Raw genomic sequence first — 27,351 nt, 5'->3', positions numbered from 1 at the left:
ATAAACAAAACAAGGGAAAGCTGATAACCAGAAGACAAAGTCATAAATCACACAAGTGTTTTTTAACTTGTTTTTTTGGCCATTTCATAGGCAATAATGTACTTTACGCAGGGGGGGGGGGGGGGGGGGGGGGTCTCTTTTTGAGGGGGTAGCAAAATTTGTCTTATGCAGGAAAACCCTGGCTTTACATGCCGGAGTCACCTGGAGTCCTTTTTTAAAATTTTTGTTTATACAGTGACAAGCGTTTGGCAGTTTCTCAAAGAGGTTTCATCCACCTCCAATGGAAATTCCCTTCTTCCAGTGCTGCAACAAAATGATTTTATTTTTTAACCGCTTGGTTCATTTGTTTTGCAGCTCGTAAAGCATATCACACATTTTTTTGTTTTTAAATCAGTGGTTCAAATAAGGTACTGTGTGTACCAGTCATGATTAAAGCTAAAGGCCTTCTTCACATAAAATGGCCTTTGGGTCCACACATGGATAATAAACCCTCTGGAGAAATACTTTTTTTCCACTCTGGAAGTTTATCGGGATGTAAAAGGTGATGACAGTGCCGTTTGTTTTTTTTCTTGGCATTTACCTCTATGTGCCTTGTATCACTCGGCATCTAAACTCAAAAACTAAAGGTGTGCAAATCTCTGACAGTCTCACTTTAGCCACAGGACAGGAACATAAAATAAAATTGTATAGGACATGTGCTCCATGCCTTGAATGAGTGAACAATGATGAAACAAAGTGTGGCCTTTGTGAATCCATAGATTTCTCCCTTGTAACTGGGGATCAGTACATCTGTAGTAAACCTATGCTGCAGAGACCTCTATAACCTATATGTGCACCTACTTAGAAACATAATTACATATCATGTTGACACAGCCCACAGCTACTGTAATTGGCCTGTTCAGTACCTTGGACTCCTCCTTTGCATTTCAGCTACTTTTGTGTTGCAGTTTTTAAATAAATCGGCGAGATTATAATAATCATAGCCTCAATGTAAGGACTCTCAGATGTCAGCAGTTTCAGGAGGGAGGGATGTGAGGGAATGTACAAAGAAGTTGAAAAAGTTGAGGGTCAAATATGTTTGCCTGTAGAAAAAAAACCCATCACAAAAGTCCCAGCATTTTTTTCTATCAAGGCTGGCACTGCATCTAAAATACCAGGACACAACCACAAGGTAATTAACGTGTAATGCACCACATACAAGCATGAATGCCTGCAGGCGCGTCAGCATAGGTTATGTTATAGGCTGTCATTGCAGAAGGTTAAAACAGCTGTAAGAAGTCTTCTGTCATCATGTGGTAACCATAGACAGCCATCTTTAAAAACATTTTACAAGCGCTATACAAATACAGGCCATTTACCATTACCATGTTTTTTTACATTTTCCAGATATCCAAATATTGACTGCAAAGTTTTTATGTTTTGTACTGCAAATGTAATAATGTACCAAATACTGGTGGTCAGTCTTGGTTGTTAATTATCTGTATCGTCCATGAAAAAGTCATGTCAGTTGATTACTAATGTGTCCTTTGAGACAATAAATAGTGATATTGGCTGCCTCTTCAATGAGTTCCTCATCCCGTGGATGGACTTGGACTGCAGCTGGTAGCGTTTGATCGTGTTCTGCTCTATAGCCTCTGTGAGCTCAGAGTAGGAGCACCAGTTGTTCACTTGCTTCGGGTTCTGATTAGCGATGCTTCAGCTTGCGGTGGATCTCCAGATTAGTAGAACGATCACCAGTTGGTGGGGTTGGAGTTAGGGATGGGCCGACTGGGTATTGATTTGATCCTGACTATAACAGCTGGATCTGATGTCAGTGATGGCTGATGCATTCACTTCAGTTCTGTGTGGTTCTGTATTTACTTCAGTGCATGACAGTAGCTGCTAGTGACAGAGCTTACGTAGCATGGAGGAGGCTAACAAAGCAGCAGCAGCAGTTCGGTGGTGTTTCATGGCTGGTACACCGCAGCTTTTCTTTGTATGTTTGCAAAACCTTTTTTATTTAACTGCAGACTGTGGTTAAAGTAAGCTGATGTGACTGAAAAGTTCAGCTGAGTTGATGCATTGGCTTCAATCTTTCACTCTTATGTTTGGTCATTATATCATGTTGAAACTAGAGTGATGTTGGTTTGGTTTCACAATGGTTAGAAAGCTTTTATTACACGTAGGGTAACATAAAGCGGCTCAACTCAATTAGAATTTTTTCACTTCAGCTGTTGTCTTGAACAAAAAGAATGACTTGCAGTCTCTTCCTCTGAGATGGAGCTTATTAATATAACTCTGCTACTGGATCAGTACCCTGTATCAGCAGATAGCCACAGGCAAGGTGTTTGAAGCCTACTGAAAATGGAAAAAGGTAGGCTGCATGCATTTTTACCATGCAATGCTACTGCGAGGGAACATTTGCTAATCATCATTAACCAAAGAGTTAGAAGAATGCATGCTACCTACCTGACAGAACAGTAAAAGGTGTCAGATGGTACTCCACAAACAGAAACATGCAAAGAGAAAAAAATCTTGTGTGGTGCACCTTTAAAAAGTAAATTGAAACAAGATCCAATGCAAAGGAGCCATTTTTGTTTTTGATTGTGATTAAATGTTCATCTCCTCCTAATTTGCATTTTAAGAACAGGGGTCAAACCTGCTTGCATCACTTCTTGTCTCGGACACACTTCCTGCAACACAAATAAAAATGTAAATGTTTTTTCTGTAGCTCTTAGTTTCACTCAGCTTATGTGTCAAAAGAGCATCACAAGCAGTAGCGGTGCCGGCGTCGTCACATATGCCTTTCTTTAATGGCCCGTGTCTGAACCTGACAAGTGGCGTGCTGCTAGTTTGCGCCTTAAAGCTGACACAGCATCTTCTCAGCCTCACCTCAGGCTGCTCATTAATAACATGTCTGCACCGCCTGTCCTTACTTGACTTTGTTAAGTGTACTTTGGTCGCTTTCTGAGGCATGAGGATCATCTTCTCAATTTGATGGGTGTCCAATCAACGAAGCAGCTCTTATGTCTTTGAAGTTAGAATTGAAATATTTCAGGATCTATATTCATCTGTGTGTGGCTTTTTTCGATTATGCTGCTTATCATAAGGTTTTGGCTTCTTAACCTGCTAGAAAATAGAAAAGAAATTTATTTGTTTTCTGTTTCACTCCAAGTCTAAACATTTATTATCATAATTATAACATTTTTGGCTCTTGGAGTTTGACTCACTGTGTTACCTTAGTGCTTAAATGGTTCCAATATCTCAGACTTACAGTTGTCTATCGATTGGCTTATAATAATTAATTAATAAATCCAGAAAATTTACTATCAGCATTGAAGACATTATTGTTCTCGCTGGCTGCTTTTAAAATCGAGGGAAAACTTGAGCAGCCCGGTTTTACATAAAGTAAGTTAAACTTCAGTGATGTCAGTCCGTCCAATTAGGAAGCATAAACCACCAGGAATCCATTTCAGCTGCTTTAGTACAAATCTAAGTGACAACAGGTGCACTGGGGCATCAACATCAAGACGACCCCCAAAAAGGGAATGGTTTAAGCAGGTGTTGATGGCAGACCATTGCTCTCTGCTTAGCCCTCCCAACTTTTAAGGGTTTTTGTTCCTGCTGGTAGCATGAGGCAGTAACTGCAACCATTCAGGTGTGTGCAGGTTGTCCAGCTCCTCCAGCGAGACACGGCATCACAGGAAGCTTTGCTGTGTCTGATGTTCCCGTGTTGGTGCTATATAACATGGACTATATTTGTCCAGGTTTAACATTGCAAATGATCAATCATATTGCTATAATGTCATAGTTTTGAGATGTGGAAAAATAATCTGCTAGTGTCCACAAAAGTCAGAGAAAGCAGGCATTTAGGTTTAAATTGTGTTTGTAGTTACAGTTATGGAGTTGCGGTTTGGTATGTGGTGTGATGGTGCAAAACTATGACATCACAACAATGAGCTCGGTCACTGGCAGTGTTGAACCTGGGACATTAGTTTTGGCGATCTGGGAACAGTACCAGCACGGGGATATCCGACCGTGTGGAGATGCCAGGAGAAGTTACATGAGGAGAGCTCATGGACAGGACCGTTGGTTGTTTTGCAGGGACAAAAATAAATCTGCATAATGATAAATCATTGAACACAGAGCCATCTAATGAAACTGTTATGTAAACACTGGCCACTGGTGCTGGTGAATCCCTAACAAAAAACAGCATTGTTTCGGTAGTGACCATGAGGCTGACCTGTTGTGCGATCAGTAATGATGAATAATAGCACATAATGCTCGTCCTTCATCGACAGATTGGGTATCAAATCTGAACTTCTGCAGCTGATTAAGTGCTCCTCTGGCTTGTGCCAATTTGCAGTCAAATTAGTTCTCGCTGATTGCATTTTCCCCCTGCCGATATTAACAAACAATGATGGTGATGATTGCTTTAATGAGCTTAAAGAAACTCGCTCACTGTTCACTCACTTGTGAATGTATATAAATGCCTTTAATTACTGACAGTTGACTTAATGACTTTGTCATATATAAACCCTTAAAGCAAACTTAATTGTTAGTGTATGTAACCAGAGAGAGGCACTGAGATGATGTTCTTAATCAGACCTCTGTTCCTGCATTATGCTTTGAGTTGCTTTTAGTGTTTTAGTGCAGCTGTAGTCAAAACAGGTTCTCACACAATATTATGTTGTCAAGGGGCAGAAGTAGAGTTAAATTACGATTCCACAGCATGAATAAAACATCAGTACTGGGCTGATTAAGATTGTATTTATCTGACAGAAAGAAAAATAAATTCATAAAAACAAATGTGCAGTAATTACATTGTATTGGCATTTCAAGTAAGTGCGATCCACCTGGAGGCATTGAGATCATTTATCTGCAGTCAGTTGTATCTCGAATCACCTGGAACCCTAAATGACCTTCCATAGTACTATGACAGTATGAAATTACAAAATACCTTAATGCCAGGTTTATATTTACAGTAAACTGTCTCTGAAGGCCTGCAGCTGGTATTATATTTATTCTTGTGCTGACTGATGAGCTCTACTTTCCAAACATTTTTATCTACACAGGCCACCTGCAACTGTAACTGCAAGTACTTTAGGGCTGCTCGGTTATGGCAAAAGTCCACATCTTATGGTTTAGTTTTTCCAGTAATTGTAATCTGTATTATTTATTTAGTTAGTTAATTTAATTTATTTCAGAGGTGGAGGCGGTGGGGACTGGATGATCCGCTGTTTACAGCATTGCTGTGAAGGCAATGGGTGCCTTTGGTTCATAATATAAGATAAAACGAGAGCTTTGTAGCAACCGTTCATTATAAAACTAATTGTTTTATCAAACTGTGATTGAAATTAGGCTCTTATTATTGGAAATATTAGATTTTTGTTTTAATCGCTGTATGTTTTAATGAAGTCGTCATCAGTTGAGTTTAAGAAGAAGAAATGTGAGGAATGACTTTGGTGTCTCTCTGCTATGAAAACCTTGGAGGCCACGTGCTCAAAGCAAGCTTTTGATGAAGCCACTTATATTCATAAACGGCTTTTCCGCCATACCTGTCGTACCTGCTCACCTCTATCTGATCTGCTCAGCGCAGCAGTGTTAGGTATCACTGCTGAGTCAGATTGTATCAAAAGGTCTGCCCTGGAATGGCGGCTGTCAACTTTGTTGTTGCTTTTTTTGATTTTCAGCTGCAGAAAAGTGGCGGGAATTCAGTGTGCTGCCAACAAAAACACAGTTTTTCAGCAGGGCAACAAAAGAAGAAAGAGAACCACAATTTACAGTAAAGTCACAAACTATTACAAACATACAAAGAGAAGCTGTTGGCATCACAGGTGTGAAATACCTCGAGACTGCCGACACTTTGCTTGCAGCTTCCTCCGTGCTCCTTTTGCTCTCGTGCTAACAACTGGTGCACTGCTGCTGACACATGGTGAGGCAAACGCAGAGCAACATAGAACTGAATTGAATAGATTAGCACATTTTTACTGATACTCAATCCAGCTTTTTGAGTCAGGATTGGAGTGATGCTTCCCAGCTGGAGACCTGTACAGTAGTCATAATTACAACAGCATAGAGCCAGAGCCATATGTAAGTAAACACCTCAGTCACTGGGTGAGACACCCTCAGAAATCACAAACAAAGGCACTGGGAACTTTTAATGATCCTTCCACCCACAGAAACATTTCGACTTTTGCTTCCTTTAAAGAAGCTTCCTCACCAAAGGTTCTCACTGGAGAACCAAACTGAGTTTTAGAAGCTAATGAGGACAGTTGTGTCCACATTTCTCCCTCTGTCCTCAATCCATCCATCTTTCCACAAGTCATCATCGCTCTGCATCCTGTTTCCTTTCATTTTTATATTCTTAGTCTTTCTCTGTGACACCTATCCTGGGATTTATTAATGCAGACTCCTGTTTTTTTTCCCTGCAGTGAAAGAAGGCATGAAGACATCATCCTAGTCATCAGTCATGGCCGATAAAAGGAAACTCCAAGGTGAGATTTCTGCCTGAGTGTGTGTGTGCATGCATGTGCATGTGTAAAAGGGCATTAGTGAGATGATCAGGTGCCAGGTGGATTAGGTTAACCACAAATTACAATAAAGATCTCATTTGATCTCAATGAAGAGTTTGTGTTATGTGTGTTGCTGTTGGAAAGTCCCCTGATGTTTTGTCTGTGATAAACTCCGCCCATGTGTCACTCTGACCGGAAAAAGATAAATAGTGCACGAGCACACCTATACCTGCTTCGTTGGCAAGCAGTTTGTTTTGCGACCAAAAGTGGAAAATTTTCTTTGGTTTATTTCCTTAATTACGTCACAGTGCTTGTTTAAAAGAGAGCCAGGGCTTGTAAACAAAAGTCACATGTGTTCACAAGCAGCTTGTTTGTGGAGTTACGTAAGTGTTCATCCTGCCAGGTTAGAAATGTTTGGCTTCACATGCAAGCTAAAACAAATCTGGTTTTGGTTTTCTAACTTTAACTAAAGCATGGGAGATTTGCCTGCTTTGTTCTGTGTCAAATAAAAGCACAGAAGAAAGTACGGGAGCATCAGATGATTGGTTTAATGTGCACAGGGCTCGCAAAATTTCAAAATCCCTGGTAGCCCTTTGGGCAGACACTCTTCAGTTTTTGATAGCCCAAAATAAATTTAAGTAGCCTGAAAAAAAACAGAGGACAATTTTTTGATGGATGTTTTGTTTTGTAATAAAACATCGTTTAAAAAAATAGTTAAAACACAAATTACAACAACTGTATAAAAATTATAATCATCAACTCAAATATTTGGTTCTAATTGAACAGAAATTTCTGTGAACTTGTAAGAACTGTGTAGAACATGAATTAGTCTGTGCCTGAATCTGAAATTTCCACTGAAGTCACGGGTAAGAGGTAAGTGGAACCAAGATCTAGGCCATTTGCTTTGTGTGCAAAGACTACTACATTTTGCCAAAGTTTGTCATTTTAGCTTCTTTCTGTTTCTTTAGTCTGGAGTCAGACTGGATTCTTTCCTGCCCTCCAGTAAAATTACCTACATAGCTCATTCTCCTCTCAGGTGCTTTTTATGTGTTTGCCTGCTTAAATCAGACGGCCTGACAGTTTCAGATTGCCCTCCACTGTACATCAGAACTAACCACTTTACAAAGTCGGGTCTCTTTGAAGTGTGAATGCACATTTTCTGTTGAGTTTGTGCAATCTGAACATGGATTCCAAACATAACTTGATGATAAGGACAGAAAACCTTCAAGCACATTGATATCGATCTTCTTAAATAGGGTTTCACTCTGCTTTACTTTATTTTCTCTTATATATGTACCACTACGTTGATAGGTACCGTATTTCCCGGACTACAGAGCGCACCTGTATATTAGCCGCACAAGCTAAAATCAGGGGAAAATCCTGTTTTGTACATACATTAGCCGCACCTGACTAAAAGCCGCAGGTGTTTCAATGTTGACTTATCATATGTAAGAGAATATGCACAAAGGGAATTGTCAGGAAAGAGATGGCTGTTTGGAGACACACGCCTTTTATTAATTATTTTGAAAAACAAGTTATGGGTACATATTTGCATAACTTTTTAGGTATATGTACAAGTAGCGGTAATTACAAGTACGAAACATGTACTGTGCTTCATAAATGAGTAACAAATGTAGTACATAACAATAACCTACAGCACACCAGAAAAATAGATTCGGACTACCTTTTCGGCTCAGGTGCCGCGACACGGCTTTAACAAGAAGAAAAGTCAGTCATTCACCACCATCTTCCCCAGTGTCGGATATGAACAGGCTCAGGATGGCTTCGTCATCCACTCTCAGCTCCTTTCCTTCGTTGTCACTTTCAAAACCAAAGAAATCCTCGTTGTCAGTGTCAGAGTCGAACACCCTCTGAAGGGCCGTGGCGGTGTCCTCCTCTCCATCATGCAGCAGTCCAGCCCTTTGAAATCCGTTGGTGATCATGGATGTTTTCACACTTTTCCACGCTGTCAGAATCCACCGGTGGAGTTGGGCATAACTTGCTTTTCGCAAGTTTATGGCCGCTTGTCATCCACGCCTCCCGCTGAACGTGTAGCGCTACTTTGAAGTTTGTTTTTCGCGCTACTTGTACGGCACTATGTTGCCTGGCGGATGGACATGTGACCAACATACTACTCTTGAACCCCGATGTGTGTCCGATCACATGCCCTTCCGCCAGGCAACGTAGTGCCGTACAACAGCGGAACAAATAAAACAAATCGTCTTACGATATGACAAAAATCATGGACAATCCATAGAAAAGCCGCACCTGACTAAAAGCCACAGGGTTCAAAGCTTGTGCAAAAAGTAGCGGCTTATAGCCCGACAATTACGGTAATTATATTTGACATGTATTCCTGGGAGCAAAAATCTGCACATAAGATAAAAAGGTAATATTTTGATCTGTGAGTTATCCAGATCTACTCAAGAGGAGTTCGTGGGTAAGAAACAGAGTCACTGGGTAAAAATTCAAATGATTTTTGATGTGAGTTACCAACACTTCTTTTTAAATAAAATCAAACTAGATGGTGCTTAGCTTTTTGGTGTTAGTTCAGTGTGCCAAAAAATTAATATGAGAAACTCACGACCCAGTTACTCAGAAAACAAAACCTGTTGTGAGCAGTTTCATGTAGGAACTGTTCTCTACCTGCTGTCTCTGTCTATTAGATGTAACAGAATGGGCAGGATAGGATAAAAAGATCCTTAGTGGATCATTTTATAAAGCTGCTGAGGTTTCTCACAGTTAATTCGGCCTGTACAAGTTTGTCTTGGGCAGAGCTAAAATTTAAAAAGACAGTTCAAAATTACATTTATGCACATTATTACTTTGCAGGAGGAAGTATGTATCCATCAGCGATGAGATTTTGCCAAGGTCTAAACACTGATAGCGTGAACTGCCATGTAAGCTTGTTGTCAGGCAGCTTTTTATTTTGGCGACTGCAGGTAGAAGAAGGTTCCTACATGAAACTTGTGGAGTTTTCTGAATAACCAGGTCATGATGATTTATTTTCACCTCAAAGGTTTTGTTTTGTTTTTTTTAAAGCTAAGTGCCATCCATTTTGATTCTATTCAAAGGAAGGCAGGCATTTCTACAGCTGATATATTCAAAGCTTGGTAACTCGCATCCAAGTAATTTGAATGGATAAATTACAATACAAGCCAGAGGGAAGATATGTAAATTTGATTTTGGGGTGAACGGTGTTGTTTTAAAAGTTCCACATCCTTCCTGACTGCATATGTTATCTATTTTTACCTCCACCAGGAAGGTTGTGTGGAAGGTTTGTTATTTGAATAAATAAAAATAACAAATTTTGTGAATTTTTATGTATTTAAGATTTGGATCTGGAGTCAGAAATCCATTTTGCATCAAATCTTCGTAAATAACCATAGAAACTGAAATAATTGGCTGACTGACTGACATCACTGACTTTGGTGTGCAAGGAAATTTTCAGGCTTGATGTTGACATGCAGGGTCAAAGTGCTGTCGTTAAATTTTTGAGTGAACTGTGTATACACACAGTATAATCATTTTTATTTCCCTCATAAATTTTTCTGTCTCTTTGCATTTCCTGTTTTGGTTTAGTGAAAATGTTTCTACCTGTTTTTGTGCACAGGGTGACATTGCATCCGTGCACGCCGGCAGACATCTGTGCAAAAGTCTGCTCACTGCTGACACACTTTCACAGAAACTAGAGCATGTGTCAAGCTCTTTGTTCTATACTTTTATTTTGAAAATTTAAACAAGTACTACCACACTCACAGCTCTTGGATGATAATGCTGGGATAAAATTCTGACACTCACCACAACAAGTCTTGTAACCTGAACCCAGACCTTTGTGTGAATACCAAAAAACCTCGAGGCTTTTTTCTCCCTCCCGTCGATGTCTTTAACTTTGATGGGTTTCTCCAGCTGACGCTTGTCGCCGCAGGCTAAAAAACACTTTTTTGACAGGATTCAGCATCACTCATCCTATCACATGATATTCCCGTGAGTTCTCCGGTTGAACAGCTGTCACATTAAAAACAAAAACCCATATACGTATCCCCCTAAAATGTTGTCATGAGTAAAAAAAGATCAAGCTCCAGCACGGCCCCGGCTCTGTCAAATTGTAATGTATTATTACAGAGGAGGTAGACTTTCATCTAAAAATAACACAGCCACGGCAGTATCTTAACATCAAGGCTGTTTAAGGCCAGGCTCAAGCTGGAGTTTGTTCACACAACTTGGCTACAGCAGCGGGTTTCTCTCGACCTCACTGGTTGCTGCTTATTTCCTCATCACTCCTGTTATCTTCATTAGCAAACACACAGTGGATCAAATAAAAGTCTGATGTATTTAAGAGATTAGAAATACAAGGGTATGAAATCAAAATGTTACTTTCGTACTATGAAAATATGTCAAAATTATGGAATTTTTAAATATTTAAACATCACTCTTATACAATCATTTTGACTCATTTCTCAGGCAGTTACGGCTACAATGTCAGTCTGGTATAAAAATGTAATAATAATAATAAAGGATTGGATTTATATAGCGCTTTTCAAGGCACCCAAAGCGCTTTACAATGCCACTATTCAATCACTCTCACATTCATACACTGGTGGAAGCAAGCTACCGTTTGTAGCCACAGCTGCCCTGGGGCAGACTGACAGAAGCGAGGCTGCCATATCGCGCCATCGGCCCCTCTGGCCAACACCAGTAGGCAAGTAGGGTAAAGTGTCTTGCCCAAGGACACAACGACTAGGACAGAGAGCCCAGGGATCGAACCGGCGACCTTCCGGTTACAGATGCAATTCCCAACCCCCTGAGCCACGGTCGCCCCAAAATGTAGGAGAAAGGAGACCTGTCATAGTTTTCTCTTGTGACTTATCAGAAAACAGATCAAACACCCAGGGTACCAGTGCTTATTTCTGTTACTCTGCATCATAGACATTAAATTAGTGCAGTTGTTGTTTATTTAGTTCAGGGTGGTGGGTGTGCCTGAGCCTTTTCCAGCTGTCGTAGGGCGAGAGGTGGGGTGGACCCAGCACAGAGCTCCATTCATATCCTGGGTATACATGCAGCCATGCTAATGGAAATCTGCTATTTTCCATAATATTGATATGTCCCAAGCTGGTTATAGTAAAAGATCCTGCTAAACAAAAATGTGATTGTAGCATTTGGAGTTAGTGTAAACATATTTTTAGCTTGCAAAATTTCACGCTGATATGCCCTGTATTTATGGGCTTATGAAGGATCAAAAACACGAGGGAGAATAGGAGGAAGGTACTTTCGGTGGCTCCCTGGATGTTTGATTTGGCGGTGCTGGGTGCTTTCTCTCAAGCGACCACTCATGTGAATCTGGGCTTGGGACTGGACAAATTTCACCTCCATTCTTATGTATTTTGGGTCTATAACTCTGAAAATACCATGAAGGTAAAAAGTTAAAGTTGCAAGCTGGCTCCTAGAGACTCCAAGTCATCACCCTTGCTTGTGAAATCTCATTTTCTTTCTTAAAGCTGAGCATTTTCCATCTCTGCCCTGGGTTTTAGAAATCAGATGTCACAGTTGACGGGCAGAAAAAATGAGGATGCTACACACTCATGCAGTAGTAACCTATCAAGGTTACATGCCCAGTGCATAACCTGCTTTATCATCTGCCTTATGTGGGATTTACAGTCGCCCTGTTTTGCAGATCTATGCAAAGAATTTAACCGACACAGAGAGTACCGAGATCAAACACTGTCCATAAAACATGGTTGTCACTGTCATGTCATCCGCTGGTTTCTGTACTCTGCATTTTGAGGCTGTGTACAAACTACCGCTTTACCAAATGAGCATCATGGTGTGTTCATGGTGCTGCTGGAAATACATGTGAAACATGACAAGTTGGGAATATCTGTTTAGGAGGTGTGGTGGTTTTTGGCAGACCTTTTTCCCTCACTTCACATGTGCATGCATTTTAGTACAGTCTGTGAACTAGTCACACCCTTTATCTGCTGATTTTTGTTTCTGGAAACAAATTTTCCCATCCTTATTTTTTTTTTCCTGAACACAGCTGTTTGTCTGGCTGGTGTCATGTGTACACTAAATGAATATTTTCCACTTTTAAATGGGAAAAAGTGAATATTGGGGCTGGAGGCTGAAGGGGTTGGTGGTGGTGTGAAGAATCTCACCACTCATACCAGCAACCACAGTTTGAGTCTCTCACGGGACCAGATTCTACACTTGGCCTGTGATATTTTATGTTGCTGTTGAAACTTTAAAAACATAAATGGTTAGGTTCAGAAAATATGTAATAGTATTTAAAATTCTACTATGAGACTGGGGTGTACACATTTATGATGATCTTGATTTTCCCTGACCAAGTAAACCATGACATAAAGCTGTAATTGGATGAGATACGGGTGAGCATATCATGATTTTCCACTCCAGGACTTACATTGACATTCCTCTGCGGTATGTAAAAAGCAGAATGACTAGGCTGATGTGGTCCAGGTCAGAAATGTTAAAATTAGACTGCAAGCATTTTCCTGTTTACATTTGATAGCCACGAGCTAATCCATGCGACCACAGAAGGGAGACGTAAATCTGTTGAGCCTAAATCTAGACGTGTTTGTCTCTTTCTGTCACTCCCTAATCGCTTCTGACTCTTTAAACATCCACCACACGCTATTCATGGAGCTGCATTTCTAAGATATTGGGAATTAGCTGCTGTATATGTGCCACCACTTGCTCAGGAGCATAATGTGCCTTTTACAATATGCATATTTCATGAGATGCCAGCCACAGTTTTAAGTGCCTTGTTGTTATATGGTGCATTTATCGCTTCTCTTTGTGCCCGACACAAAAACAGCCCTCCAGTGGCCTGTTTTTAAGCTGGAGCCACTTTGCTGAGCAGAACGCCTCAAACCTGGAAGCAGGAATATATTGATGGTAGAAAAAACTCTGGTTTTAATCAAATAACCAGTACAGCTAGAGCTATGATCGGCAGCGTCAGTGCTCATATACTAAATAATTTCCCAAACATGACATTTCTTTTTATTATTCTGTGCTAATGACTACATCTCATACATGTTTAAACACAAGTCAGTTTAACTAAAAAAAGAGGTCAGTGATGCTCTGACGTGATGAATCCGTTATTATTTATACTCTGTTCTTCCCACCTCTTATGAAATGACTTTGATGAGGAAGTCATGTGTTCTGGCTTTGACCTGCTTATACAGCTTCTTTGAATTAGAACGGAGACACGTCTAATATGCTTTATATGAACTTTTTGCTCTTTTTTGGTCTCCTCCAGGTGAAATAGATCGATGTCTGAAAAAAGTAGCGGAGGGAGTGGAGCAGTTTGAGGATATTTGGCAAAAGGTAAGAAACAATCATATTATTGGGACTGCAACTTTCTGTTTTTTCATTTTGACTCAAAGATATCCTGCAATGGAGTCATGGTAGGGATGAGAGGGATAATTGCATTTTAATGCTGCAGTCAGTTGGTGTTGTGGCACAGTGATTGTCTGGGTTTATGCTTTACTTTCATATGAAGAGGAGCTCAAGTGAAAATCTAACAGTAAGACGCATTAAACAACTTAGCTGCTATAACTTTGTCTGTAAATCGAGTTGCCACTTAAAAGAGAAGGCTGATATTATTGCATGTCATAGACTGTATCTAATAAATATAGAGGTGACAGCTGTGACATCACCTACTAGTTGTGTACTCTGCATTTGGAAGCTTTCGTTATAGCATGTTGGATGCTGCCATGCTGGTTCTTGAAGCATGTGCGATCATGTTTGAGTGAGAGGATGGTGTGCTAAGTTATCAGCAGGTTAGCAACATGCATTTCTATGTTACACAGCTTCAGATGTGTCCACTAGAATCTGAGAACCTGGAGTTTTGTCTCAAACACAGTTTCACAGGCAGTTAAGAGAGACGCAGACAGATCTGCCAATATTTTAATCGTGGCTCAAGAGTTGGGAGTTCGCCTTGTAATCGGAAGGTTGCCGGTTCGAGCCCCGGCTTGGACAGTCTCGCTCGTTGTGTCCTTGGGTAAGACACTTCACCCGTTGCCTACTAGTGGTGGTCAGAGGGCCCGGTGGCGCCAGTGTCCAGCAGCCTCGCCTCTGTCAGTGCGCCCCAGGGCGGCTGTGGCTACAATGTAGCTTGCCTGTGTGTGAATGGGTGGATGACTTGTTGTGTAAAGCGCTTTGGGGTCCTTAGGGACTAGAAAAGCGCTATATAAATACAGGCCATTTACCATTTTACCATTTACCAAAACGCATTAAACAGAAAATAATATGTTCATACTTTTTTAAAATAAATAGATTTTATAAACCCTTTTGCTTAACCCACGTGACCAACATATGCCACAGTTAAAGCTGATATGGCTGGACACACTGTGTGATGACACTTTCTAAATTACCCCAAAAAGTTCGAAATTATATTCTGTTACCTATCAGTGCCTATCTGAAAGCATGCATGCATCATATTAATATATATCTGGGGTAAGGCAATGTCAAGTTCTATCCCATATTTACTGAATGTCTTTATTTTGTATAGTCTACAAAGGTATAAAAAAACAAGAAATGTCTAATATTAAAAAATGTTCAGAAAAAGTGCAAATGCTCCACATGAGGTCCGTGATGTTCTCTGTGATCAGTGTTCAGTCCTGACAATATTCTGTTTGCAGTTTTAAAGAAGAATTCAAGAAGCATGTTTGTAAAAAGGTCTTAAAAATATATTAATCGTTAAGTTATTGTTCACAGATTCTCTGCCAACCAAGTGATCAATTATTATTGACTGCTCGTTCCATCTGTTATCATTCAGGCTCTGCGGGGACACTTTCTCCCTCTCAGGCTATTTGTTGCTAATGTTTCTGTGCAGCATTAGTTTCATCAGACTCCTGCATTTATTAACCTTAGTAGTTAATAAAGGTTGCCATTACCACAACAGGATGTCCAATACTCATGAGACTTATAATAAACAAAGTGAATACAGCTGTTATTAAAACAATGCTTTGCCCAGAGCGCACAGCAGCGCCCACAGTGAACATCGGCTTTGCTAATAAAGAGGCACAAAGTCATTAGCGCATTAACAAAGATCCCAGTTGCCTTTTTTCCCTTCATTACATCCACTTTTTATTGTGCTGTTGGCAGTTACTGCGTTTCCTTATGACCTTCCAGAAGCTTGTGTTCTTCATAAATACTCATGTTTGTTTGGATGACCTTTGTTAGTTTTATGTCTCACTTTATTACCCATTTAGTTCTTAGGTTTATGTTTTTGTCCTACTTAATCATGTCGTTTTTGCTACGTAATCAGTTAGTAGCACTAATCTAATTAAACAGGATAATTGTGATTTTAAGAGTATGATCACATGCTTTACTTGCAGGCTGTAAAGCTTTCAACAGATTGGATGATTTTTAGTATGGTACATTTTGAAAATGAAGGCGTGCACTGCTGCACTTCAGCTTTGACCCTTTGTCTCCGTCTGTCTCTCTCTTTTTTTGCAGCTTCACAATGCAGCCAACACAAACCAGAAGGAGAAATATGAAGCAGACCTCAAGAAAGAGATTAAAAAGCTACAGGTAAGGAACAAAGGAAACCAGAAAATAAAAGTTTTTCCACTGACAGGTTGTTTGAGGTGTTCTGGGCTCCCACAAAGCTGATTAAATCAGTATAACTTCAGGGTAGATGTGTCTGATTTTAAATAATTCCAAAGTTTAAAAAGTCAGAGAAGTCAAAAAGCAATCTCCATTAAAAGACAGACATATCATTGTCATGTTGAACTTAAAAAACGAACAATAAAACCCCTCCAGCGTGCAAGCCGTCATCAGCAAGGGTAAACAGATTTCCTGGAAGCAACCATTGTTTTTTCTAGAGGTTTTTCATCTACAGTTTGACCAAAAGCTGTAAGATCTGTGCAGTCTTCTGGTTTAAAATGTTAATTTGATTATCTGAAAGCCAGTTATAACTTTTGCTTAGTGTCATGGTGCTACATCAAGCTGGAAGATCCAGTGATTGTCACCAAACCACTGCTGGATTATGGGAAGTTGGTGTTTAAGGAGGGTTTTAATCTGGTCATTCCTTCGAGACCTCCTGAGATTTGTTAAATGATGCTTCTCCGTAGTCTATATTATGACACAAATCAATATATATTTTGAATCAACAGGACAGTGTCTCTAAAGTCTGCAGATTTTAACCAGGAAAACAGCCATTCGGTTATTAAAAATGCACTGAAACGCTGGTTTTCCTCTTAAATAAACAAAAGTGACATAGGTGTTTGCCTTCCTGAGTCAGCAAACCTTTAACTTGAGTTGAATTCACAGGTTCAGTGACATTACTGAATGAAGAAGCTGGGAATACACCCCAAACTGTAACAATTCAAAACACATCAGGCGCCAGCAGAAAACACTTGAGCCTGATTAGAGTTGTTTTTTCATAGCTTTTATTATCATGCATCCTGTAATCAGCACCACGTTTGCAGGAGCAAGAGACTCCTCCACTGAAACTCCTCCACCTCTGCAACCGACTCTGCTTTCTGAACCGCCCACAGGTCGCACAAGTTTTGACATCACTGAATCAAAATGAATGGAAATGCGAAAGGGTTGGACCACTGATAAGATTATCCACGCAGACCCTCCCTTTATTGATAACTGATTAACGAGGTGTATTTTAAGCAGACTGGGGTAATGTTAAAGTCCTGTAACAAAAAATGGAATCACAGAAACTTCAAATAACTTCTGGAGGCGTGGAGAAAGCTGCGTAAGCATTTTATGCCCACTGTGAAAATCAAATCTGAAAGTAACAATTCTCTGTTCACACTTAGCGACACATCATAACCTGTTTTGTTTCAATGGAATTTCTGAGTTTATTGTGCCTTAACATGAAAAATATGTTGTTCACTTTCTATTCTCGGCAGTGTAAGTAGGAAAATGCCATTCTGTGAAATGTGCTTCATTTCCAGCCTGAAGACAAGAACACAGGACCAAGAGCATCACAGTCACATATAGCAGTGACTGTTTTACCTTAATAAGTGACCAGAAACGGACAATAACTAATTGGCTGGAACCTCTTTGCTCTTTTGGCCTCTTCAGTCGGGTTTTGTTTAGTTCTCTTGTTTCTTCTCCTCGCTTCATCATGCTTTCAAGTTTTTCACTTACAAGCACACAAACAAAAATTAAGGAAAAAATTCAAAGAGCACGTAGGAATATCCTCCTGTTTTCACTTGTTCTGGGTTATAATTAACTGTTCAGTGTATTTTGTCCTCTTGTTGTCACTCTGTGGGCCATACTTCCTTTGCTCTCTCCACTTTGTTTGTGTAGATTTCTTGAAAGGAGGAGATCATTATTAGATGGCACCAGTGTTCAGGTGGCTATTTCAAATGCAGGGAGCATAAGGACAGCTAATTTCTCCTTTTATTTTCAGTCAGACTCACATTTTCTAAGGATTTTTGTAAAAACTGATTCAGCTTGGACTTGTTACCCTGATATCCTCGTTTCTAAGTTTGCATGACTGATAGGGCTGCAGCTGCCACAATAAAAAAACAAGCAGATAGAAGTAAAGTAGAATTATCTTTTAAAATTAGATAACAGCATGGTGACCTTTCCACAGGTTTTCTGGAGAGACAGGCCTCTGGGAATGATTGAGTTGATTTTCTTTTCTTTTTTTGTGATTTCTGTGAAGTCACTCAGTTTAAGGCGGGGCTATCGTTACTCAGCTCCTGACTCCTTTTAGCACCAGGTGTGAATGGGTTCTAATTTGTGGCCAATCAGCAGTGAGCAGGTGAGACAGAAGCTGCTGATCTTAACCTGACGTCTCTGAAAATGGACTGTGAAGGCTGAGATGTTTGCTGACTTGAATCATTTAACCTGCCACACATAAAGGTGTGTGTTTGTAGCATTAAATATCATCTTGCTCAGCCTGAAATGTTCAGTGTTGTCATGAGGACCAAACTTCACGCCAAGCCTGTTTGCTGCATGCAGACATCATGTTCACCACCCATGACTGCTGGAGAGGAGGCTGCGCTCCTATCACAGACTTCACTGATGTATCTGTGTCTCTCTGTCTCTTTCTCCCTCCTCTCCCGCTATGTCCCCCCCTCTTTTGCCTTCTTCTTCTGGTCCCTCAGCGTCTTCGAGACCAGATCAAGACGTGGGTGGCATCAAACGAGATCAAAGACAAAAGGCAGCTAGTAGAAAACCGCAAACTCATAGAAACGGTAAGTAGAAACTGAGGATGAAGGTCATTATGACACGTCCTCCAGGGCCTGTTTACACTCTGGAGGACTATTTGTTTTGAAATCTGGAAAAAAAAGTCAGATAAACAAGTTTTATGAGATTTTTTTTCTTTCTTTTTTTTTTTCTCAAATAATTGAAAGTTGTGCTAGGTTAGTGGTCTTTATGGAGCCATTTACCTGCAGTTATCCACTAATACTTGGCCCCAGTAATATTACCACTAAGAGCTAATGAAAAACAGTGCATGTTTTTAATTAATGTTGAGCTTTTATTTTATATATGTTTATATTTTTTGGGGTGGATTAAAGAAAACGGTTCATTGTTTTCAGTTATTTTTGCTTTTTTATATTTTTCCAGCTCTGTCAGTAAATTTTTATCCTTCTAAAAGATGGATGGAGCAGAACTGACCAATTACTATAACCTAATCACAGATATCAGTCTTTACTGGGTCTTTGCTGAATAATGCTGCTTAAAGTTCTCATTGAGGACAATGCAGCACAAGCTGCACCAGTTCTTTAGAAATGGATCCTTTGGGTCCAGTAAGTCACAAGATGGTCTCTCTATAGATCAGGCTTGTGGTGTATCCCAAGGATATTCAGTCAGATTGGGATCAGTGAGTTTGTAATTGACTTTGATCTGTTTTTGCGTCGTCCTGCTGGAGGAGGCGGCTGTTGTTACGGAGTGCTTAAAACTTATGTCTTAAAAAAAGAGAGACAATGTCCAGAAACAGGATTCCCCAAGGCTCAGTCCTAACAGAGTGTCCCTTTATTGTTTGCAGTACAGTGGCTGTAACTGAGGAAGATAAGGAAAGTTTTCCCGGATAGCAGATTGCCTGTTAGTTTGTGGAAATGGAAAGTTGCAAATTTTTTGAGTTTAGTGATTGTTTTGTTTTTTTGTTTTTTTTTTCATTAGTCATTGCCTTCAAGTGCTTACAATGCCAGCTGAGCTAGAAGTTTATTTTTTTTTATCTTACATTTCTGTTTAAAATCATTTTGAAATGTTTTAAATGTTCCTTTTTATTGCTGTAAAAATTCTCACCGCACCTTCAAATGCACACAGACGGTGCCGCCTTTAGAAGCTCAACAACAAACAGAAACGGTGTGAACGTGTTGCCAAAATTATTCCCTAGATTACTGGCTCAGATTAAAGAGCTGCGCCCATTTTCATCTGCTCCGCTATCTAACACCTGTCCTCCAGGCCTTGGAGCCACGTGAGCCTTTGATGAGGGCTTTTGAGATGGACTGAATGTGAACCACCTGCCTGCACAATGAGGGACCTCTGCAACTCAGCAGAGGTCCCTTTTAGACGTTCTTCGAGTTTTCCTGCAGTTTTGTTGGTTGACCTGAAATTACAGTCCTGCAGGAAGCGGAGGGAGCTTGTTAGAAACATGTTGCCTCAACAGCAAAAGATCATTCACAACCTACTGGGTGTTTACACAGAAATGTGACCAAGATGAACTTGCAGTTTAGAGCCGTGAATGCAGGGTTGGTGTTGAAACCGCTGCAGGCAGAGAAGAGACTTTAACAACATTCAGTCACAGACAATATGTCCCATTTATCAGCCGCTAAGAGGCGTTCAGGAGCTCTTCGAGTTCAAGAACTACATTTATTAAAGCAACGCTTTTGTTGGTGTTCAGATTATTTAAGAAATCAGTGGAATAAATGACATTTTCTGCAGTTCTACACACTCAGTGGTCACTTTATTAGGTACAACTGTAATGCCATTTTTAGATGGTTTTCACTGTTGTGGTGCTTTATAATGACAGGTGTTTGGAAAATTATGAACCCTGCATTTTTATAGAGGATTACTCTAAACCCTGAAAAAGGGTTCAACAAATTATAAGAACAAACCTTTGGTTTGTATTAGGGGTGTCAATAATAATTCATATTTAAAAATGAAATATTCATGTCTAGTTCCAATGATCATGTATTTAAACTGGTTTAAAGTTCCAGAGCTCCATTTATTTCCATTTGTTCAGGCACTGTGTCCATATGAAGTTGTGAAATGAAACAAGAGAACCACATTACTCCACGTGCATAAATCTATCCACTGGTTGTCTCATCTCTGTAGCGTCTCAAGTGTTTTCCTCTAATAGTCAGCACCTGTCACCACTGCTGCACACCTTTTATCTGCACTCATTTAAGCAGCATATATAAAGAAGCGCCATCCGGTGGCTGGAGGTGTAAACACAAACAAAGATATTTAAAAACGGCCGAGTAGCAGCAGCGTAATGTTAAAGACTCGCTGTGCAGTTTATCTGAGCTCGACAGCTTAGCTACACATTTTATGGATGATTGCAATAAGGTGACAGTGCTGAACTAACAATCCTGTCACAGCAGCAGCTTCTTGCTTCTAGGATAAAGCCTCTAAGTTAGACTCAGTTACTCGCCCAGGTGCTGCATTTAAGCTCCTCAGCGAGCTGTACTGTTTTGCCCTGCATCTGGACTTGCAGGCGTTTCTTTAGCTCATACCTGGTCTGATTGAGTCGCTGCAGTTTTGTGCTCTATATTAGCTGCATGACATTTTGTGTACAGACTGAGTGATGAATGCATCAGTGGCATTTCTTCATATCTGTTTAGTCACCTAATTTTTGTAAATGATTTGCCTGAGTTAACCTTAAAACACAAAAGATAAACAAAATTCGGGCCGACGGTTGACTCGTCTCCACATTTATGTGAAAATATGATGGCATGGCAGATTTTTGTATTGTTTTAAATGTCTTAAATCTGAATTCTTAGGATTTTGTTTTCTGCAATTAAACCTTTTTTATGATAATCAAGTAAAATCGAACTGAAGTTGGAGTAATGTTTAAATAAGGGGGCACAATTAGATGTTTGTGAAGATCAATATATCCCTGAAAACTGAAGTTGATCAGCTTCTTATTTATTTCTTTGTTTACTTGCAGCAAATGGAGCGATTCAAGGTAGTGGAAAGAGAAACCAAGACAAAAGCATACTCTAAAGAAGGGCTCGGTCTGGCACAGAAGGTGGACCCAGCCCAGAGGGAGAAGGAGGAGGTCGGCACGTGGCTAACGGTGAGCTTCATAATCAAATGTTGTCATACGAAAGATGGGAAATGGTTTGTTTGTGACAGGAAGAGTAGTATTTCTTCTAGATTAGTGTCATCTAAATGCTGTCAAGCATCACATTAATTTGTGTAGAGTAGTACTTTCTAATCCTGTAAGTCTAATCACCCATTTAATGTAACCACTGCTGTAAAGCAGAACAGGCGAGTCGAATGACACCGTGGTGAAATCTGTTCTTATTCTCAAACGCAGAAACTACTTTGAGTCAGCGGCTCAGTTCATGTGTCACAGCTCGGGTCTCTCATGAGGAAGTTTTCTGCTTGAATTGTTTTTAATTTTCTTTTGCAACGAAACCTGGAACTGAAAGTGAAATCAGGTGGAACTAAAACCAAAATTAAAACAAAACGCCGTCTCAGCTTTCAACGAAAACAGACTCCCATTAATCGACAGCCATTTCTAAACATGACCGTACTTGTGTTTGGCGCTCTATAAAATGTGTCGTCATTCTGATCATCAGAGTAAAAAGGCTGATTTTGAGCAGAGATGTTAAAACGGCGAATCACATAGTTAATTAATAATTTATCTTATTTGTCAGGTTAAAAATGTCAAAATTTGATGGTTTTGTGTTTATACACTTGTTTATTTCATCTTAGACTTAATGGGGATTTCCCCCAAGTCTCAGAATGGTGGGACTAAACTTGTATGTATATTAGCCCATCTATAATAAAGGCAGTAAATCAATGTTGCCTGTATTTATTTATTTATTTATTTATTTATTTATTTATTTATTTACCCCTCAGTTGTCAAACACTGTTTGGGGTATTGTTGTCACCCTGCCGGGTGGGCAGGCAGTGTGGACACAAGTTTGTAAATGCAGTAACTCAAGAATGAGATGCAGGAGTTTAAAATTGAGTCTATAGGTATATTTCCTAGGAGGCTGAGGAATAAGGCTGGTGTCCAACAGTGTGTGTTGGTGTTTTGTGTTCCCAGAAATCTCTTTTTACATTTTTTCTGTGCATTTTATGAACAAATATCTATTTTGATTGAATAAATGAAATCTAATGTAATAAACCTGCTTAATTAAATTTTAGTCCATGCTTTGGGAATCCTTCAGCGATGGCTGTGGCTCATTTTCAGGTGTGGCTGCCAAAACATTCCTCCGTTATGGAAAAACTTATGCTGCACGACACATTTTAAACACTCAATGACTTCCTCCTTTTGTTTTGCCTTTTGTAATCTTAACAGCAAAATTAGGCTTTTTAGTTTAATACTTGCTGTTTTTTACATGTTAAGCCTGGGTAAAAAAAATTTTTTAAACTTATCCGAACCTACTTAATAAGCGAGCGAAGGAAAGTCCCGTTTTTCCACTATTAAAAAGCCACTTCTGGATCTAAACATGGTTTGTTTCGTCAGCCGATGATTCCAAACGCCAAAGAGTTGATTTTTAATGTCATCCAAGGTTTACAATGGCAGCAAATATTTAAAGATTTTAATGATAAATTTCTTCAAGAGCCGATCTAGTTAAAGGTCTAATAACCAGCTGAGTTTTGTCACACCGCTGCCATGTTAACTTTTAATGTCTTTTCTTGCTCAGAATACGATAGACACTCTGAACATGCAGGTGGACCAGTTTGAGAGCGAAGTGGAGTCTCTCTCAGTCCAGACGAGAAAAAAGAAAGGAGACAAGGAGGTCAGTGTGTGCTCTCATCTCTGATTCATTCATTATTTTCTTCTCTACTCGCCTCTGAGGTTCTTTTTCTCTCAGCCTTCTCCCTCGTCTGTTTACAGCTGACACAGATCACTCGGTCAGCCGGCCTTAGCCTTGCAGCCTTTCTCTCTCCTCTTTTATCTCCCTCTCTGCTACAGAGGTCAGATAGTGTGTCCTCCATTCATCTTCTGTCTCTATCCAGACAAGGGCAACTCTCCTGACTTCCTTCTTTTGGCTTTCGTTTCAAGTCCTCTTCAGGGATCTCATTTATAGAGAAACCTGTGGATGACAGTGCAGATATTGCAAAAAGCATGAAAACTTTCAGATTCCATGTTTGAGTTTATAGCTCATGCTGAAGAAAATACTTTTGTTATGTCACAAAGTGTTTGCAGCCGACTTTGTTAGCCTCGCATTTAGTTGTGAGCACGAATTTTTCGCCGTGGACGTTTCATAAATGAGACCCAGAGGAGTTTATTTTTATCTGTATCTTGTGCGGTTAGTTTAGCTGGCCAAAAGCGTAGGACCGTCTCTCTCAGCAGAGATCTTCAGAGTTACTGTTGCACTGTACTGCTGCTGTAAGATTGTGGTTTTCAGACCAAAAGTTTAAGGCTTAAAATTTCTTTTGGTATAAAAATCTTCACACAGGGTCTCTCTCTCTCTCTCTGTTGTGCTTTGTACTTTGATTTTTAAATGTTCAAGATGCAAGAAGGATGAATTAAAAAAACAAAAACAAAAAAAAAAACAAAGTGTGTGCAGAGATAAAGAGGGGTTCTGGTTAAATCTTACGTTTATAGGCCACTAAGTTGGCTCCTATTAGGACATGTTGCCACTCGCCACTTTAATAGGTCCTTACTAATACTGAGCTGGACCTTCTCTTGCCTTCAGAACTGCCCTAATTCTTCATGGCATAGATTCATATATTGATTGCGTCACACAGTTGCTGCAGATTTGTTGGCTGCAGATCCCCGATATAAATCTGCCGTTCTACCGCATCCCAGAAGGGAGCTCCATTAGATTGAGATCTAGTGATTGGAGGCCATCTGAGGACAGGGACATGTTCAGAAAATCAGTTTCAGGCTACTCTGCACAAAGAGGAAGTACTGGCAGTATAAATATTTCTTATTGTTCTCTTTGGATGAAAGAAGCTCATGACTAAAATTTTTAACATGTTTTTTATTTTATTTTTATTTTATAATTTACAGGATACCTCTGGTGATGTTTTTTCCTCTCACTGTGAGCGTGTTGTGTTCTTCCAGCTCTGTTGTTGTCCAGAAACTATTAAAAACTCGAGTCCTCCGATACACACTGCTGCATTAACATCAGACACACACACTCTTTATTTTGTTCTGCTGCCCCAAATACTTACCAGAGCACCAAATGTGTTTTAATCTACAATTGAAAACGATTTGCTGCAGACTGCTGTAGCCGGACCGAAGAATTCATACAAAACTCACAACTTATTTTTTATTTTTTTTTATTTTTTTTGTTTTTTAGATTAACATTACAATATACATTATATTTTCAGTCTTTTAAGGCTTTATTGGGATCAAAATAGGGAAACAAAAAATAAAAGAAAACAATTTGTTTTATTAATGTTAGAGCCAAATAAACTTGTATACAGGCTTGGACCATTTCTTAATTACACTTGTGGTCTGCATACTCCTCATGGACATGAACGTCATGGGGTAGTTTTGGATTTTCCCATTCAGAGTATTGCTCAATGCAGTAAGTGCTGTCAAACAAATCCTTCATATCTTTGAGGCTGTGTGGATTAGAGAAAACAAACTTGTGCAGCCGATTGTTTTTAAACTCATTAAAGATGTGTGCTGCACCATGATGCCACCCTGGAAAAAACAGTACAAGGATGATCTCATTAATTTCATGCTTCTAAGTACATATAAACGTCTGACTACAACTGTAGCTGTGGCACAAGAGGCCAAAGAGTTCAGGTGTATGTTGGAGGCTTGTTCATGCTCCTGACTGTTCTGGTGCAGTGTTAAAATGCACTAAGGTGAAACATTAACACGCCACACTTGGCTGCCTGCACCAGCAGCCACACCAGACATTTCCATAAGAGTCCTGACCGCCTGTTTTAACAGCTGCTGTGTTGTTATAATCACATCAGCCCAGCTTGCTCGTGCACTCTTTTCTTTTATTCCTCAGAGGTATCTGGGTGTGTTAGTTTTATCTAAACTTATCTCTGGACAAAGAAACGCAATACATGGCTGAGAGCTCCAGAATATGTATGAAGCTTTAGAAATATTAAATATTGAAGTAAGAGGTGCAGTTATGCGTGAGCTAGCTTATATGATGCATTAAGCCATAAAGTGCACATGTAGCGGCATGTTACGCTCGCACAGCCTTATAGCTGTCAAATGCTCCGGCTGCTGTATGCTTTTTTTTTTTTTTTTTTTTTTTTTTTTTTTTTAGTCCAACAGTAAATAATTAATGTAGAGAATTGGCATGCTCAAACATGTTAAGAGATTTTCATAACACAGATATAATCAATGTTTGGACTTAAGCAAATTAAAAAGTAGATTGTGGGCCTGTGTTGCCTCCTTACATTACTTAAATTGCTGTTTTGTTTTTCTTCTTCTCGCCTATTTTTGGTTGTACAGAAGCAGGACCGGATCGAGGAGCTGAAGAAATTCATTGAGAGGCATCGGTACCACATCCGGATGCTGGAGACGATACTGAGGATGCTGGACAACGACTCTGTGCAGGTGGAAGCCATCAGGAAGATCAAGGTCAGAGGCTAGAGTGATTGGTGTTTTCTGTCCTTTTCTCAGTTTTAAACATAGAATCAGCAACTAAATGTTTGTACAAAGGCACAGTTTGTGTCCACAAGATCTTCTTCGGGTGTTACTTGCAGAAATAACTTATTCTAATTTAATTAGTGTGCCAAACTTTTCCTAAAAATTAGTTTTACGGCCTTTTTCTTTGTTTTTCCATCAACTAAATGAAATATTTATACAAAAAGTGTAAACCTTCATCAGATGAATTTATTTATATACTGCCACACACAAAATTAGTTTAAGAAATGTTGTATACGAAACTTTCTTGTAACTTTCCCTTCTATCTGCACTTTCCACAGGATGACGTAGAGTATTATATCGACTCGTCGCAGGATCCCGACTTTGAGGAGAACGAATTCCTTTACGACGATCTGGATTTGGAGGACATTCGTAAGTAGAGAAGGAACCGGGGTTTGGTTTCTGAATTCACACTTTTTATTTGTTTACGTGTAATTGTGTGAATGCCGTGAGGCTGAAAACGCCCTCAGTTTTCAGCCGATTTTCACCATTCAGATTTTAAACTGTTCTGCTCTTTCTGCTAATGCCAGCTATATCTTTTGGCGCTCGTAACATTTATACTTTTTGAAATATTAAGCATTTTATGCCCTTTTTTTTGGCCCCTTGAGATGAATGGGACCACATCACAAGTGTCTATGCTGATTTAGCTCCCCGCGGGTGGGCTGTGTTTTAGCTCAGTGAGATGAGCACCCGTTCTCAGAGCGGGAGGCCCGGGTTCAAATCCCACCTATGGCAACAATTTCTTCAGCTAACAGTACAACTTTTTTTTTTTTTTTCTTTAAAGTCTTTTCAACACAAATTTCAGTTTCTTCACCTCTTTTCAGAAAAGAGTTCAACAAGTTCACCTCCTTTAAGCAGAAAGTTCAGCTTTTTCACCTGTTTTCAGCACAAATTTCAGTTTCTTCTGCTCCAGTTTGGTTTAGTGAGATGAGTAGCCGCCTTGAGACCAGATGGTGCAGGTTCGAATCCTACCTATGGCTGCTGCCCCACATCTTTTCCTCTTGCACTCGCTCCACCCTTTCAAATAAAGCAGTTTTCACCAAAGAGATAAGCTTCTACGCCTCTTTTCAGCAGATAGTTCTGCTTTTTTTCAGATTCCACTAC

General features: G+C 39.8%; 1 protein-coding gene across 2 annotated transcripts in view; it reads left to right on the top strand.

Annotated features, from left to right (window-relative positions):
- The window catches only part of LOC113015167 (CCR4-NOT transcription complex subunit 3-like), a 40,477-nt gene that overhangs the window by 1,063 nt on the left and 12,063 nt on the right, over positions 1–27,351 (top strand). The window contains exons 2-9 of one of the 2 annotated variants that reach the window (XM_026157102.2): positions 6,414–6,476; positions 13,774–13,841; positions 15,978–16,052; positions 18,596–18,685; positions 21,607–21,735; positions 23,321–23,416; positions 26,053–26,181; positions 26,529–26,619. In XM_026157102.2, the coding sequence (XP_026012887.1) occupies positions 6,452–6,476; positions 13,774–13,841; positions 15,978–16,052; positions 18,596–18,685; positions 21,607–21,735; positions 23,321–23,416; positions 26,053–26,181; positions 26,529–26,619 (703 nt within the window). In that variant the 5' untranslated portion in view covers positions 6,414–6,451. Of the gene's footprint in view, positions 1–6,413; positions 6,477–13,773; positions 13,842–15,977; positions 16,053–18,216; positions 18,351–18,595; positions 18,686–21,606; positions 21,736–23,320; positions 23,417–26,052; positions 26,182–26,528; positions 26,620–27,351 lie in introns of those variants that run through there. The other variant, XM_026157103.2, reaches the window with a different exon arrangement.

This window comes from Astatotilapia calliptera, chromosome 22 (genome assembly GCF_964374335.1).
Source record: "Astatotilapia calliptera chromosome 22, fAstCal68.1, whole genome shotgun sequence".
Taxonomy (NCBI): Eukaryota; Metazoa; Chordata; class Actinopteri; order Cichliformes; family Cichlidae; genus Astatotilapia; species Astatotilapia calliptera.
The sequence above is the reverse complement of the archived record's forward strand: the minus strand, read 5'-3'. Positions and strand labels throughout refer to the sequence as shown.